This window comes from Amphiura filiformis, chromosome 8 (assembly GCF_039555335.1).
Source record: "Amphiura filiformis chromosome 8, Afil_fr2py, whole genome shotgun sequence".
NCBI lineage: Eukaryota > Metazoa > Echinodermata > Ophiuroidea > Amphilepidida > Amphiuridae > Amphiura > Amphiura filiformis.
The window spans coordinates 19,426,734-19,439,863 of record NC_092635.1 but is presented as its reverse complement, the minus strand read 5'-3'; the positions used below and the strand labels follow the sequence as shown (position 1 = coordinate 19,439,863).

Below are 13,130 nucleotides of genomic sequence, written 5' to 3'. Positions count from 1 at the left end.
AGTTTAAAGTTTGAATTTTATAGAAAGTGGAATTGTTTTACATAAAAAATAAATAAACAAAAACATATTTTGTTAATTCAGCCCAAACGCCAAAGGTGGTTTTGGGCTATCGGAATGGAGAGAAGGAACGAAAAAAGAGAAGATGAACTTTGTTTGCTAGTTGCTACCATCGGGATTCGAACCCCTGGTCCCTCGCGTGCCAGGCACCCCATCGCCGATCTGTATCCGATTTTGTATATAAGATTTTACATAGTTATAGGGTTAACTGACCCAGTAATAAATCAACCTTAGCAATTATATACGCGCATCGCGATAATTTACATAAATGACTTGAGTTGGGCAAAGCTCTTAACATTTAACCGTATCCATTTGATATCAAACCAACCAGAAAGATACCTCCCACAGTAAAGTATAGTGCGCATTAAATGGATACATGTGCAGACCATGGCTGGCAATGACATAAATACAAACACATGATGACACATTGTTGATGTTTAATATTGTTTTTTTAAACAAATTTCAGTTTTATTTATTACTACATGTTAAGGTTAGTGTACATCAGGCCTAGTCTTTTAAATGCCAAAATAGTGTTAAGTATAAAAACATGAATATTGTAGCATGAATTTGAGATTGAAACCAAATAGTCATGACTGTAGTGTATGGAAAAAGAACCTCAATATTCCTGACGGACATTTTAGATTCGATTAAATTTTAAAACACGTTCAAGTTCCACTAAAAGCCGGTATAATACGGTACAGAGGCAAAAATAATCGACTTTATTCAAAAGCTGCAGTGTGGGTGCATGCACTTGGTGTTTTTACAATAAAACATTCAAAACCAGAACAGATGTAGGTCGTTAAACCATGAACCCTGTAGAAATCCATAGTGATTGGTTTAAGGGCACATAACTTGAAAGATTTAAAAAAAATAATATGGCAAAAAATGCCTCCAAAATAGGCACAGGGATTGTATGGAATCGACCACGATATACTAGTAGAAAAGGTGGAATAATAAAACTAATAACATAATTTAGTACATTTCCCTGCTTCATCTTTCATATATTACATGTAAGGCCTACCCCTTAACCATAAAAATAACCTCACATGAGATGTTTCAAATGATTTCAGTACAAACGCGGTCGACCTCGTAGACAAAATGTACACATACATTGTACACCTGCGTTTGAAAAACAATCCTGAAATCCCGAGTATTGTGATTTTGCGTTAAATTCTATATACCTTTATCCCTTCCGGCCATTTTAGTCTCGCCTCGTGTGTACCCTGACCTAATTTTCACCTATAGAATCTAAACATGAATAGAATACCATAGCCTGTATAGATTGTATACGGACATGCATACATGTATTCCTGCAATACTTTGCCGATGGGATTCGCACTAAAAACATTGCAAATGTCGTGAAAAAAATAATTTCTGCATTATTGTACTGACTTCAACATTCTTGGGGTCTGAAGGGGGAATTCTCGACAAAAGCTCAAATTAAGAGGACTGAAGTATACATTTAAATAATGCCACTTGCCCGCTCATAGCTGCTAGTGTGCATTCCACATTTGGCAAAGATGATAAAACTCTTAATGAACTTTGGTTATTTTATATAAAAACATACAAAAATTTACATTTTTTCAGCCTATACACTGTAACATTCATTAAAACCCTGTATAAAATGTTGCTCATATACTTACAAATATTAGCCTAAGCCTCAAACAATATTTACAGCTTTCAATAATTCTAAAAATATTAACTAACAAAATAATACAAAACTACATTGAGTACTTTAACTTGTTCAATACAATATATCCAACAATAATTTGTTGTAAAAATTGCAGCCTACTTATAATAACACTTTAATATAATTTATCGAGTATCTGAGAAACATCACCCGATATTATTTTAGGCAACTGTAGTCATCTTTGGGGAAATGGAGAACTAAGACACTTTGTATTTCATCGGCTCGATTGGCTTTAAGCATAATTTAACCTATATTACAAAATAACTAAGTCAGAGATATTGGAGCAGAATTATGTTGTTTTTACCAATCATTTCAAAGCGCCATACCAAAACAGTTGGATACAGAACATAGTCCGAAGGGCAATAGTCCAAAAATGGTTGCAGTTCTAAAGGGTTTAGGGCATTTTTAGATTAGGGTTAGAGTCAGAGTTGGGTTTATGATTAGGTTTGGGGGTTATGGCTTATAGGGTAAAGTGAAGTTTATGGTTATAATACATTTATTGGGTTTTCGGACTAATGTAATTCGGACTATCGACTGGCACTAGGAACCACAACATGCTCATCTATTAGGGCACAGTTCTTTAACCCTAATACATTTGTACATTCATTGAATGACCGTTGAAACTTCTGGTACTAAAACTCATACTCCGACAACTTGAGGTCAAATTTTGCACTATGATTGTTTAATTGAGGTTATTGAACTATGCCATTGGGATGAGGCCATTGTGGTCCATAGTGTGGTAACCATCGTTTTAACGATGTGCACGTACATTACCATTACAGACTTTAGTTTAGATATACTTCCAGAAGGCATACTACATGTAGTCATGGTCATGTACATGTACATTGTATAGTCGGTACATGTATAATACCGCAATCTTAGTAATAACAGGGAACTGGTAATAACAATACTTATTGACAATAACAAATAAATATGCCATTACGCACACCTGTTTTGTTAAAAAGTGCCTTTACTACATTTCAACTTGCGACAGTGGCATGCTTTATTAAATCATGTTAATACTTTCGTAGATTGAAAGAATTGGAAGGTATAAATTCCTTATCAAGTTATCATATGAATGATACGATCATAATTATACAGTTCCTCAATACAAATACAGTTGACATGAATCACATAATTCAGTGGTTCAATCACTCCACAAAATCATTATCCGATTGAATGAACCTCGCATAAAAGTAACATCAAGTTAAACCACAGACCTTTTATACGAATAGAGGGTCTGTGGTTCAACTTTGCACCAAGTGATTATTCAATATTAAATAATGGCACACATTGTTTTGAACGCCAACAATAAGCCTAAAATACAGCACCCAAGACACCGTGTGGTAGATCTGAGAATAAACACAATAGACAGTACGTCTCTTTAGCAAACTATGCTAATAAATTTTAGTCTACATCAAGGGATGTTAGTGTTCACTTGAGGGCACTTGCTTTTATTTAAACAAAGGCACGAGTTAAACGTAACCAAGAGTTCTGACATTTACACAAGTTTATGCGAAACGTGCAGATATGTGACTGTTGGATTTTACAAGGACAAGGCCTTATTATTTTATTGATCAAAATATTTTAGTACTATACATGTAGTATTTTTAGTTTTTGTTATATCCACATTTTCTGGTCATCATCGGGAGGAGGTTGATGTTGAGGTGCTGCTGCTTTTAGAGGTACATCCGCATTATAACTTGGCCTGCTACCATGGCTACGCGTATGCATTGGACTTGACGGAGCGATACCGAGTTGGAAGGCTAAAACTTCAATTACGAAGAATATTAGAGAGAAAGCAAAGCCCAATAACATCATGTAGTAGACACCTTTGAGATCCACACTGGTGAGGGAGAAAAGACCTTGTCTTTCCCATTCATCTAACCTTTCGTCACACCTGCCACCTTTACCTTTTTCTACCCATTCACCGTTGCTGTGGTTAGTCCATAATTCGTCTAGTACGCCCTGTTTCACCAAGACTTTAATAGCGTACGACAGTTGATCACGTAAGGGAGAACCAGATGGAACAGCAAGACCATATTCAACTTCGGCGAAGTTGCCACCAGTGATGTAAAGATTACAAGGCCATCGCTGGGATTCGTGCTCCAAGATCCTGCGGTCATGAATGAAGGCATACTCTCCATTGGAATGACGGACTCTACGCACTGCATCCTCAACCTCTTCTTCAATAGTGCTGTCGTCACTGTGCATGGAATTAGCAGAATGAATATGTTCCCATAGGCGACGATAATCGATCACATCAGAGTATTTGAAATAATCTTCTGCAGGACTACCTTTAACAAAACCAACATCAATGGTGCTCTGGTGCAGCAGATCCCCAACATCTCTGATAAACACGGAAGTTTTGGAAACTTTGAGGAAAGGTGATAGATTCAACAGGTACAAGAAGACGATCATGAGTACGTACAACCACCAGAAGGCCGCTAGTGTACGACCTGCGAATGACCGTGGGGACCTGTCATAACTTTGTAAAAACACCGAAGAGATGGAGAACCACCATGAATTCCAGAAGTTGAAGCTGTCGGCGGTTTCCGGGCTTTCCTCGCCTCTCTCAGCAGCAGCCTTCCATTCCCGCGGGTTGAAAGAGCCTATGATAATGAACAGGACTGTGGCAATAATCAGGGCCGCTAAGTTGGCCAACCACGCATCCCATTCAAATGGAAAGACGATTGCGAATGGGTACTCTCTTACGCCACTAGGATGTTTCACCAGGATTCCTAGGGGTGCCTTCATGTAGGCTACGGTAAAATCAACGGCTTCATCTCTCTGTGATGTGACAGCTAATGGAGCAGCAGCGATGTCGGCATACTGTAGGTCAAAGGTAAAAAGAAAGGAATGCAAGTCGTAAGTCACGAGAACAAAAATGAAACTTCAGCTGTAGCAATGCCAATTTTAGATGTTTGTAGTGGAGGAACCATGGAAACTACTTACCCCATCTACCAGTCTTCCCATCATACCACTCCACCTTCTAGTAACAACGTCAAACTTGCCGTAATCTCCTTCGGACACAAGTTCCAGTTCGTATTCGAATTCTTGACCCATTTCTTCACGCATAACTTTCGCGATTAGTTTCAAAAATTCAGGGATGAAACCTTCAAATCCTCTTCCGGTGTCAATCAAGTAAGGGGGTTCCTATGGGAAAAAAATATATATATTTCACAAGTTAAACATTTTATTTACAACTGAATTACAAGTATTTTAAAAGCAAAAGTTGCGTAAAAGAGTTCGCTTTTATTCCGATGATTTATCACACGAATGCCCGATTTTGATTTCATCTTACCTCTAATGATACAATGGTAATGGTGTCAATCTCGGAGTTCCTGAAAGGTCCCATGTTCAATCGAGTTTTGCTGTCCCATTTGGAGTTGTATTTTCTCTCCCAGTGGCGAATGTTCTGGGTCCAGTGGCCGAGGGGTCGTACTTCCTACAAGAATGTTAATGGAAGGCGGTGTTGAGCTTGTTTAAATGAACTTGCGCCTCTTACATTATTCTATCCTACTTGACCGACTGGTCTTCAAAATGATACCAGACTACTGACTACTAGTACATGCAAAGAAAATGGATTTCATGTTGAGCTTCTAAAATTCTAATATCTCAACAAAAGTAATGATTTCTTGTTTTAATTATATAATTATTGAGTGTCAAATGCATTCATTCATATCAGCAGTGGTCCGAAAATGGATCCCTAATGAACCCACATGATAAAATCAGTGATAATTTTACATGATAATGTACATACCTCTACGTCATTGTGTACATAGACCGTGCGTCCTTTGCCCACGTAGATTTGGACAGTGTAATTAACGCGATCGCCCAACTCGTTAAAAGATACCTCGCCACTCAAACCTTCAAAAGTCAACTGAAAAAAAACAGAGAACGAAACAGCTCATTAGCATTCATCCTTGGTTTGCATGGTCTGATTTGGTAACAGTGAGTGACCAGAACTCGACGTCAAATTCTTCAATAAATAATGTTCATTTACTCCCTAGTCCTTAGAAACTCCACCAAAATGTATATCCGCACAATATGACATTACTGGACTCGTGGTAAAAACAATACCATACAGTTGCTTAAATCGCCACTTGACAACTTATTCACTTACACTCTTCAGGTCTTGCAGGGCCGTGCTAATCTCTGGATCTGATGGATCGCCTGGACATCGCGAAAAATGTTTTGGAAAAGTTCCCGTCCTTTCCTTGTGACGCGCGAAAGCATGTCCAAGGGTAATGACCGAATCGTAGGTAAGACGAAGTCTGAAAGGCCACTCATCGATGGGTTCAGCTTTCTGAGTGTTGTAGTCGAAGGCAACATTGGATTTGGTCTGCACCTGAAGTCGTGTCACATATGCTCCCTGTTCACGAATTCTATCCACATCTTGATATGTTAAAGGCACGTTCTGACAAAAAAAGTATACAAGATCTAATTAAAGGGAAATACTTTATATCTCTACAATTTCTCGTCATTTACATTGCCACTTATAATAAGTTATTAGTAAGTTCAAAGATCATTGGCACCTCTACACTATTCACATTGTATTGAAGTATTAGTTTCGACTACATTAGAACTGCAGAGATGAGAGTGGAGACCTACATAATACGTGTAAAATTTTGCTTGCCAAACGTAATAAAGGAATATTCAACAACACTCCGATGACGTGTAGTGTGTGGTGCTACGAGTTCGAGCCCTGCAGTCACAGTACATTTGTTATCGTAATTCAGTTAGCTGGACAGGGAACTTTATTGAATGTTGTTACATCTCGGTTTGGAAGCTGGTCCTGTTTGCAATGTAGGCTGAGAGAGCCGCGTCTTTGCATGGTGCTAAATGGTTTATTACGGTGTCTTGGGCCCGCATACTGATCAGCGATTTTTTTGTAAAATTGTGATGAATCATCTTAATTGCTACTCACCAAATTTCCTAGGATCCAGTGATATGCATCTGACATTAAATTGTCATCTATGGCCTGTAGATGGTATTCAAGAGAGACAAAAAATAATAACATAAATAATGTAGGTCTTATCAGAGGCTATAGTACAGGCATATATTACGTAATATGAATTATTTTTAAAATGTCTAAAAACTTTTTAAAAAGTCATATGACAACTGGACACTGACCTCCCTGATGACTCTAATTGCAACTTCCTCATATTCGCAGAACAAAAGAATATTTTTGACGGTGCTTTTATGAAGAATCTTTTTCAGCTCCTCGATATCTTGAATTTGGTACGGTCTCACAGACCATCCATATTGGTCTGCTCTATCCATCATGGATTCGGCAACGATATTGGCTGAAATAAGAAGATGATATGGTCTGCAATTAATTTTGAAAAGAATGACATAGCCCTCGAGCAATTGGAAATTTACCCGCTCCCAGTTTTGGTGAATATGATCTTGCCTTGCTCATCGTGTGATCATAAACTAGCAGCATTGAGATTTCGTAAACACACTTGGAGAATAAGGGTTGGTGCTTTAGGATTTTAACTCTCTCCACGCGGGTGTCGACTGCAGACGACAAGTTTCAAATTTTATTTGAATTTTTCAAAATTTCAGAATTGTAAATTTTCATGACCATATTATTTTGGTCTTTTAATGTTGAAGCTTATGATTAGCACGCAGAGCATTAAGGATTAAGCATTGTGCTCCAGGAGCACTATGTTGACAATATCGTACAGAACCATTCACCAACCATGATTTTGTATAGTTGATCAGTTCAGTTTGCCGAGAGATAAAACTTACCTGAGTCAATATCGTAGAGAACCAAGAAATCCACCCATTTCGTATAGTTGACCAGTTCCGTTAGGAGAGACGTCATCTCATGCACTGGAGGGTACATCTTCATTGCTTGCGACAACTTGGGTGACATATCTGTTGCCATCGTGGGATTCACAGCATCCCCGATAACCCCACCTATGCCTTTACATTCTACACAGAGATCATTGGGAACTATGATGGCTTTAACACCGCTACTTGCTGTTTGGGCACAAACATCTGAAGAAAAACAAAACAGATCAGGTTATTACTAGTATTACCATTTCTGTTAAATGTGCTCCACGACTTTCTTATACCAAGATTTCTCAGAGTTGTCATGCTTATTATAGTTAGACTTGTAACAACTTTGTCGAGATTTGGACGTTACTTTTTTTGATATTATATTGTTCAAAATCAACTTCAAATGGCCCAAAATTCTCGTAAGATTTATCTTTCATTATGTATTATTTTAGGAATTGATGCCAATGAAGAACACCGCAGTGCGGAAAAATGTGAAGCTCAATTCGATTGTTTGTTGCTATAAAGTGTTCGTTCGGACACCAACCTCTGAAATTTTCAGCTGAAATTGACTTAAATGTTAATACAAATCATTATTGATCAACCTGCTTTACATCTGGTCACTTTCACTACTGGGAATTTTTTTTTCCAGAAAATCGCTCATAATAATATTAACGTTATCATGGTTATTTCGCTTCAAATAAACACTAAATTGAAAGTATACCTGAATAATTATTCCTGTGAACATTGCAGTTTCAACTTTTGCACAAAACTTCACACATGTTCTATCCACTTTAGTATTTTACGAATAGTGCATGACCAACTCTGCAGGTTCGACAGGGTCAACTTAAATTGCCTATTATTATTTCATGACAATAATGTAGCTGAATTTTGGCAGTAAAGGTGAAAAATTACATTGTTGATTTATGAAGTAGTAAGAAATAATACCATAAAGGTGTCATATTTTTGGATTGATTGATTACAAACACTTGTTGGTAGTACTTGATCTCAATGATCTTGTATATTTTGGCTTCGCTGGTATGCTAGGTGTATGTTCCCAGGTCGTATTTATGAGATATGTATATTTATTGCGATTGTTAAACCAAAATGGCTGACTTTGACAAGCGCGTAATCATTTGGTAATAGTATAATGTACAGTTTGTATTTTGCTACACGTACACAATATGTCATCACGTAGCCTAGGTTTTGCATTTTGATTTTCGGTGCAATTTCTACCGTTTCAGCTAAAATAAAAATCCCCGGTAAAAATCAAAGCTTTATTGTACATTTATCATGCAACAAGAAGCCCTGTCAAATTTAGGTGAGAAACGACAAAACGGATTTCGTTCTCTGTGATTTACTCGTCCCAACAAGGCTTACATTGGTTCTGTTGGTAGATCTTCAAAATAATAATGTGGTGTGATCAAGCAAAATCAGTCTGAAGTCGGGCATATTCAATTTTCTATACATACAGTTTTCTATACATGATTATACAATGTATATTAAGGCAAATGCTTTGTTTGGCTGTATCTGAAATATTTCCGACTTCCTATTGATTTTGCTTGATCCCATCACATATTGTATTGGTTGCATGCAAGCCCGGAAAAGGATGGCTATAAAATGATAGTGTAAGTTTCGTAAATGTTGATGAGAACTCAGTGACATCTCCTCACCAACCAGTCACCATCATTTACCTAGTTGCAGTGCTTGGTAGACATTTGTACTGAACATCTTCCTGTTATTGACAACGTTTGGTATGAAGTGAGTTACACGTAGTTGATCTCCAGGTTGGAATATGTTGTCGATACCTGTGCCAGGATTGACATGCTGTTCGGCATCTTCGACGATTCTCTTGTAGACATCATCTACGTCGGTGTGCTCGCCGTAAAAAGCACCTGAAAAGATCCAAAAGTATCATGGGGTGAATAATTGATAAAATACTAAAAACGCAATATATTCTGAGGGCAAATACCTTTCTCGAGTCATTCATTTAGATATTATTTTTATTGTACAGCGTGTCCCAAAAGTAACTTAACATTGTGAATTGGCCATATCTCAAATATTTCCTACTTCATACCAAAATGGAGAACATATTCATATAGATTGATCTTTTAGAATTATTCTGATACCCAAAACAGCATTATTGATGACCCTTTGACCTTACTGTGCGACTGTACATATGTGTGTATCAAACCCACAAAAGCAAGCTCATGTGTTCTTTGTTCAAGAACATGAATGATGATGTGCTTCCCTGAACAATAGAGTTGGTTCACTCACTGCGCACGCTACATTTAGGTATGAACATTCATGGATTACATGGCTTAGCGTAAGCATGACTGCTGTTTAAGATTATAATTAGGATATATTGACAATATTAAACTTTACTTTAAAACAGTTGAAGTGAAGATGATTTTCCTATAGATCAACGGATTCAGGTCGTATGGTTCTTTGCCGAGACAAAGTCGGACAAACTCACTGAAGCAATGTTTAAGGAACAGTTTAATGTAAATTATGCACTACCCAGCCGAAATACAACCCAGCAACTAGTGCTGAAATTCCTATCAACTGGATCTGTTCATGATCTACTTCGGGCAGGGCGTGGAAGAACAGGAAGATCGCCTACAAACATTGATGTCATACGAAGAGCGGTGGCGAAAAGCCCAAGGTGATCAGCACATCGACTTTCAATGGAGAACAACGTACCGCGTACAACTGTTCATCGAATCCTCAGAAAAGATCTTATTAGATTCCATATAAAACCCAGATAAAAGAGAAAATGAAGATTACGCATTGAAAACAAACAAACAAACAATCAAACAAACACAGCCAAATTAAACAAAACAGATTTTAAAATGATAACACGTAATATCGTGTTCACGTCTCAAATGACGAGACTTATTTTGCGTTTATAAAAGTGGGTTTTACGGTACGGTAGATATCCATGAATTTCATGCCAAAAGGTCATGACCACATAGGCATGTTTGGTATTCATAACATTTCTAAAAGAATTATCTACATACTGTGCAATTTTTGTAACAACACTATTAACCTAACGCAAGTTATGGCAAATTCACAATGTTAAGGGACTTTTGGGACACCCGGTATCTCTAGCAGTGGCGGCACCAGGATTTTTTTGGGGGGTGGCAATTTTGCACAAAATTGCCGCAAAAGAGGATTTTTTTGCCTCAAAACCCGGCCTCAAAAGTGGGGGGGCAAACGGGGAAAATACACCCACCCCCGTGGAGCCGCCACTGATCTCTAGATGTAATGATGATTTTCTGGAAGGAAATGATGCAAGGAATCCAACTATATAGCACTGTAAAAAATTACAGTTTTTGAGAAAATCTCAAAATTTGATTTTACTCTACAGACAGATTTTAATTAATTCAAAACCAAATTCGGGATTTCATTTTTGTCGAGTAGGGGGTGTGGAGACTCGCACACACCCCCACACTTTTTGGTGGGTTTGGGCCCGCTCCATATGCCTACATGTTCCCCCGGCAAATATTCCAAGTACGCCACTGATAATATTAATAATATAATAGGTGTGACACCAAAACAGGTACGAATCGTCAGGCAGTAAATTTCTAAGAAATGCAATATTGCTCGTTGAAGGGAAATATTTCAATAAGAAAATTACGGTGGAAATAAATTATGACATTGACTGAAAAGCATAAATTCCAGTGACCAACAAGTTCGTTTTCAACAAGTTCATAATAATTATGACAATTTGCAAGGGGATGTCATTGAACTTAGGATGAAACAGTAAAATTTGCATGGTATTTGTCGGTTAATATGCTGTAGCATATTTGCAATTTTGCTTTGTATTTGTCGGTTATGCTGCATGTATGCTGTGGATTTATTGGAAAATGATACTCTTTACTTTGGCTGAAAAAGTTGACAATTATCACAAGATACCAATAGAAAACCAAGCTACACACATGGATAAATAGTTTCAAGCAAATATTTGATACTATCATTACAATTAAATAAATAAATCATGTATTTATTAAATTTTATTTATTTATTTACTTATTTATTCCAGTTCCAGTTATCTCAGACACAAAATGGCTATCAGTATACGCAGCCTTTTACATTATTTCATTCAAACGGAATGTTTGTTGTCATGATTTACTGCGAAATAGTTGGCAATTATTACTCCCACACAAAGCAACAACATATTATTTGCATGATGAAACACTACACCACGATATTATATGCAGAGGTCATAAAATATGGTATTGAATTTAAAATAGGAAATAATGAATGCATTTAAATAATAAAAAATTATGAATAATTTTTATATTTTGGTGGACGGTGGTGTTTTAAGATTGAAAATTAATGTTGATTGCCGATTGATTCTTTCGATACGTTTTTGATGGTAACAAAAATCATTAAGAATTAAAATGATTTTTAATAATAATATTGAGAAACTGAATTTTTCCAATATACTTTATATAGAAATACTGCTAAATTATTGTGAGCTGTTGTTCAATGCCAATGATTGTTGTACGAACTGATTTACATATGAATGGTTTCCACGATGTCTCACGGTCACACGATTTTATAGAAAATAAATGACTGAATAGTGAATACCATTGACATTGGTACAAAGGCATATTTTTAACGTTTTCTGGTTCATTGCTGGGTCGTTGTGTTTGATATACAAGGACGTCATAAATTTAGTTTTAGAGTGTGATGTAATGTGGCAGTGTTTTTTACGATGAAATATATTGCGCATGTTATTATACTGGTCCTAAAGAATTTGGTTGAGTTTTTTAATACATGGTAACTTTTTTTGAGAATCTGTGAAAATACTGATTGTGTTGCCAAAATGCTTTAGTGTTGTAATCATCAGGGAAGTAATAGATGTAGCTATAAATTATATATTTGACGAGTTCTAATGTCCTCTGAAGTTAACATGCAACATTTGTATGTGTATTGTGAATAAATTATCATCCCCAGAGCCCGGGTGTGTCAAGGTGGAGCCGATGGTGGAAGATAGACCAAAATATGACATTGACCTATTCGCTCACACCTTCACTGTCTAAATCAACATATTATTGAAAAATAACACTTTAATGTTTTGCAAAAGTTCATTCTACAAATCATATACTTTGAAAACGTGCTTGATTTATTGTTGTTAATGAGTTATGTAGGTTTTACAAATGTGTTGTTGTTAATGTTTCAGCCTTTACAACATAACTCAAGAACCACAGGACCTACAAAATTATATCTGTGATATTTGAATCCTTCTACACACTGACTGAAATGAACAGTGTAATTTTTGCCAAAGCGCACTATATAGGCCTACCATTCACAAGATGCTGTGAACTACGGTACCAAATCGCAAAAGTTTAAAATAGTTGCTAACCTTAATTGAAAATGGTGGCCACAGAAAGGTCAAATTATACTTTTTTTTTAAATCATATGGATAGAGGTATATAAATTTCATTCCTGTATCGGGAAGTGTCCCTTAAAAATGAGAACCACGCTGTATAAAAACAAATGTTTGTAAAACACGATTTGGCCTACATTGTGTTTATTTAGAGCAAACTAATTAGGCCTACATAATTAGTGTTTATTTATTAAAATG

General features: G+C 36.6%; 1 protein-coding gene across 1 annotated transcript in view; it reads right to left on the bottom strand.

Annotated features, from left to right (window-relative positions):
• Positions 1-503: 503 nt before the first annotated feature.
• Positions 504-13,130, bottom strand: part of LOC140158762 (glutamate receptor 3-like) — a 40,001-nt gene continuing 27,374 nt past the window's right edge. Inside the window, exons 2-10 of the mRNA XM_072181973.1 lie at positions 9,229-9,429; positions 7,505-7,756; positions 6,884-7,056; positions 6,678-6,731; positions 5,874-6,167; positions 5,511-5,630; positions 5,052-5,195; positions 4,703-4,903; positions 504-4,579 (exon numbers count right to left, since the gene is read on the bottom strand). Of these exons, the coding sequence (XP_072038074.1) occupies positions 3,368-4,579; positions 4,703-4,903; positions 5,052-5,195; positions 5,511-5,630; positions 5,874-6,167; positions 6,678-6,731; positions 6,884-7,056; positions 7,505-7,756; positions 9,229-9,429 (2,651 nt within the window). The 3' untranslated portion in view covers positions 504-3,367. The remainder of the gene's footprint in view (positions 4,580-4,702; positions 4,904-5,051; positions 5,196-5,510; positions 5,631-5,873; positions 6,168-6,677; positions 6,732-6,883; positions 7,057-7,504; positions 7,757-9,228; positions 9,430-13,130) is intronic.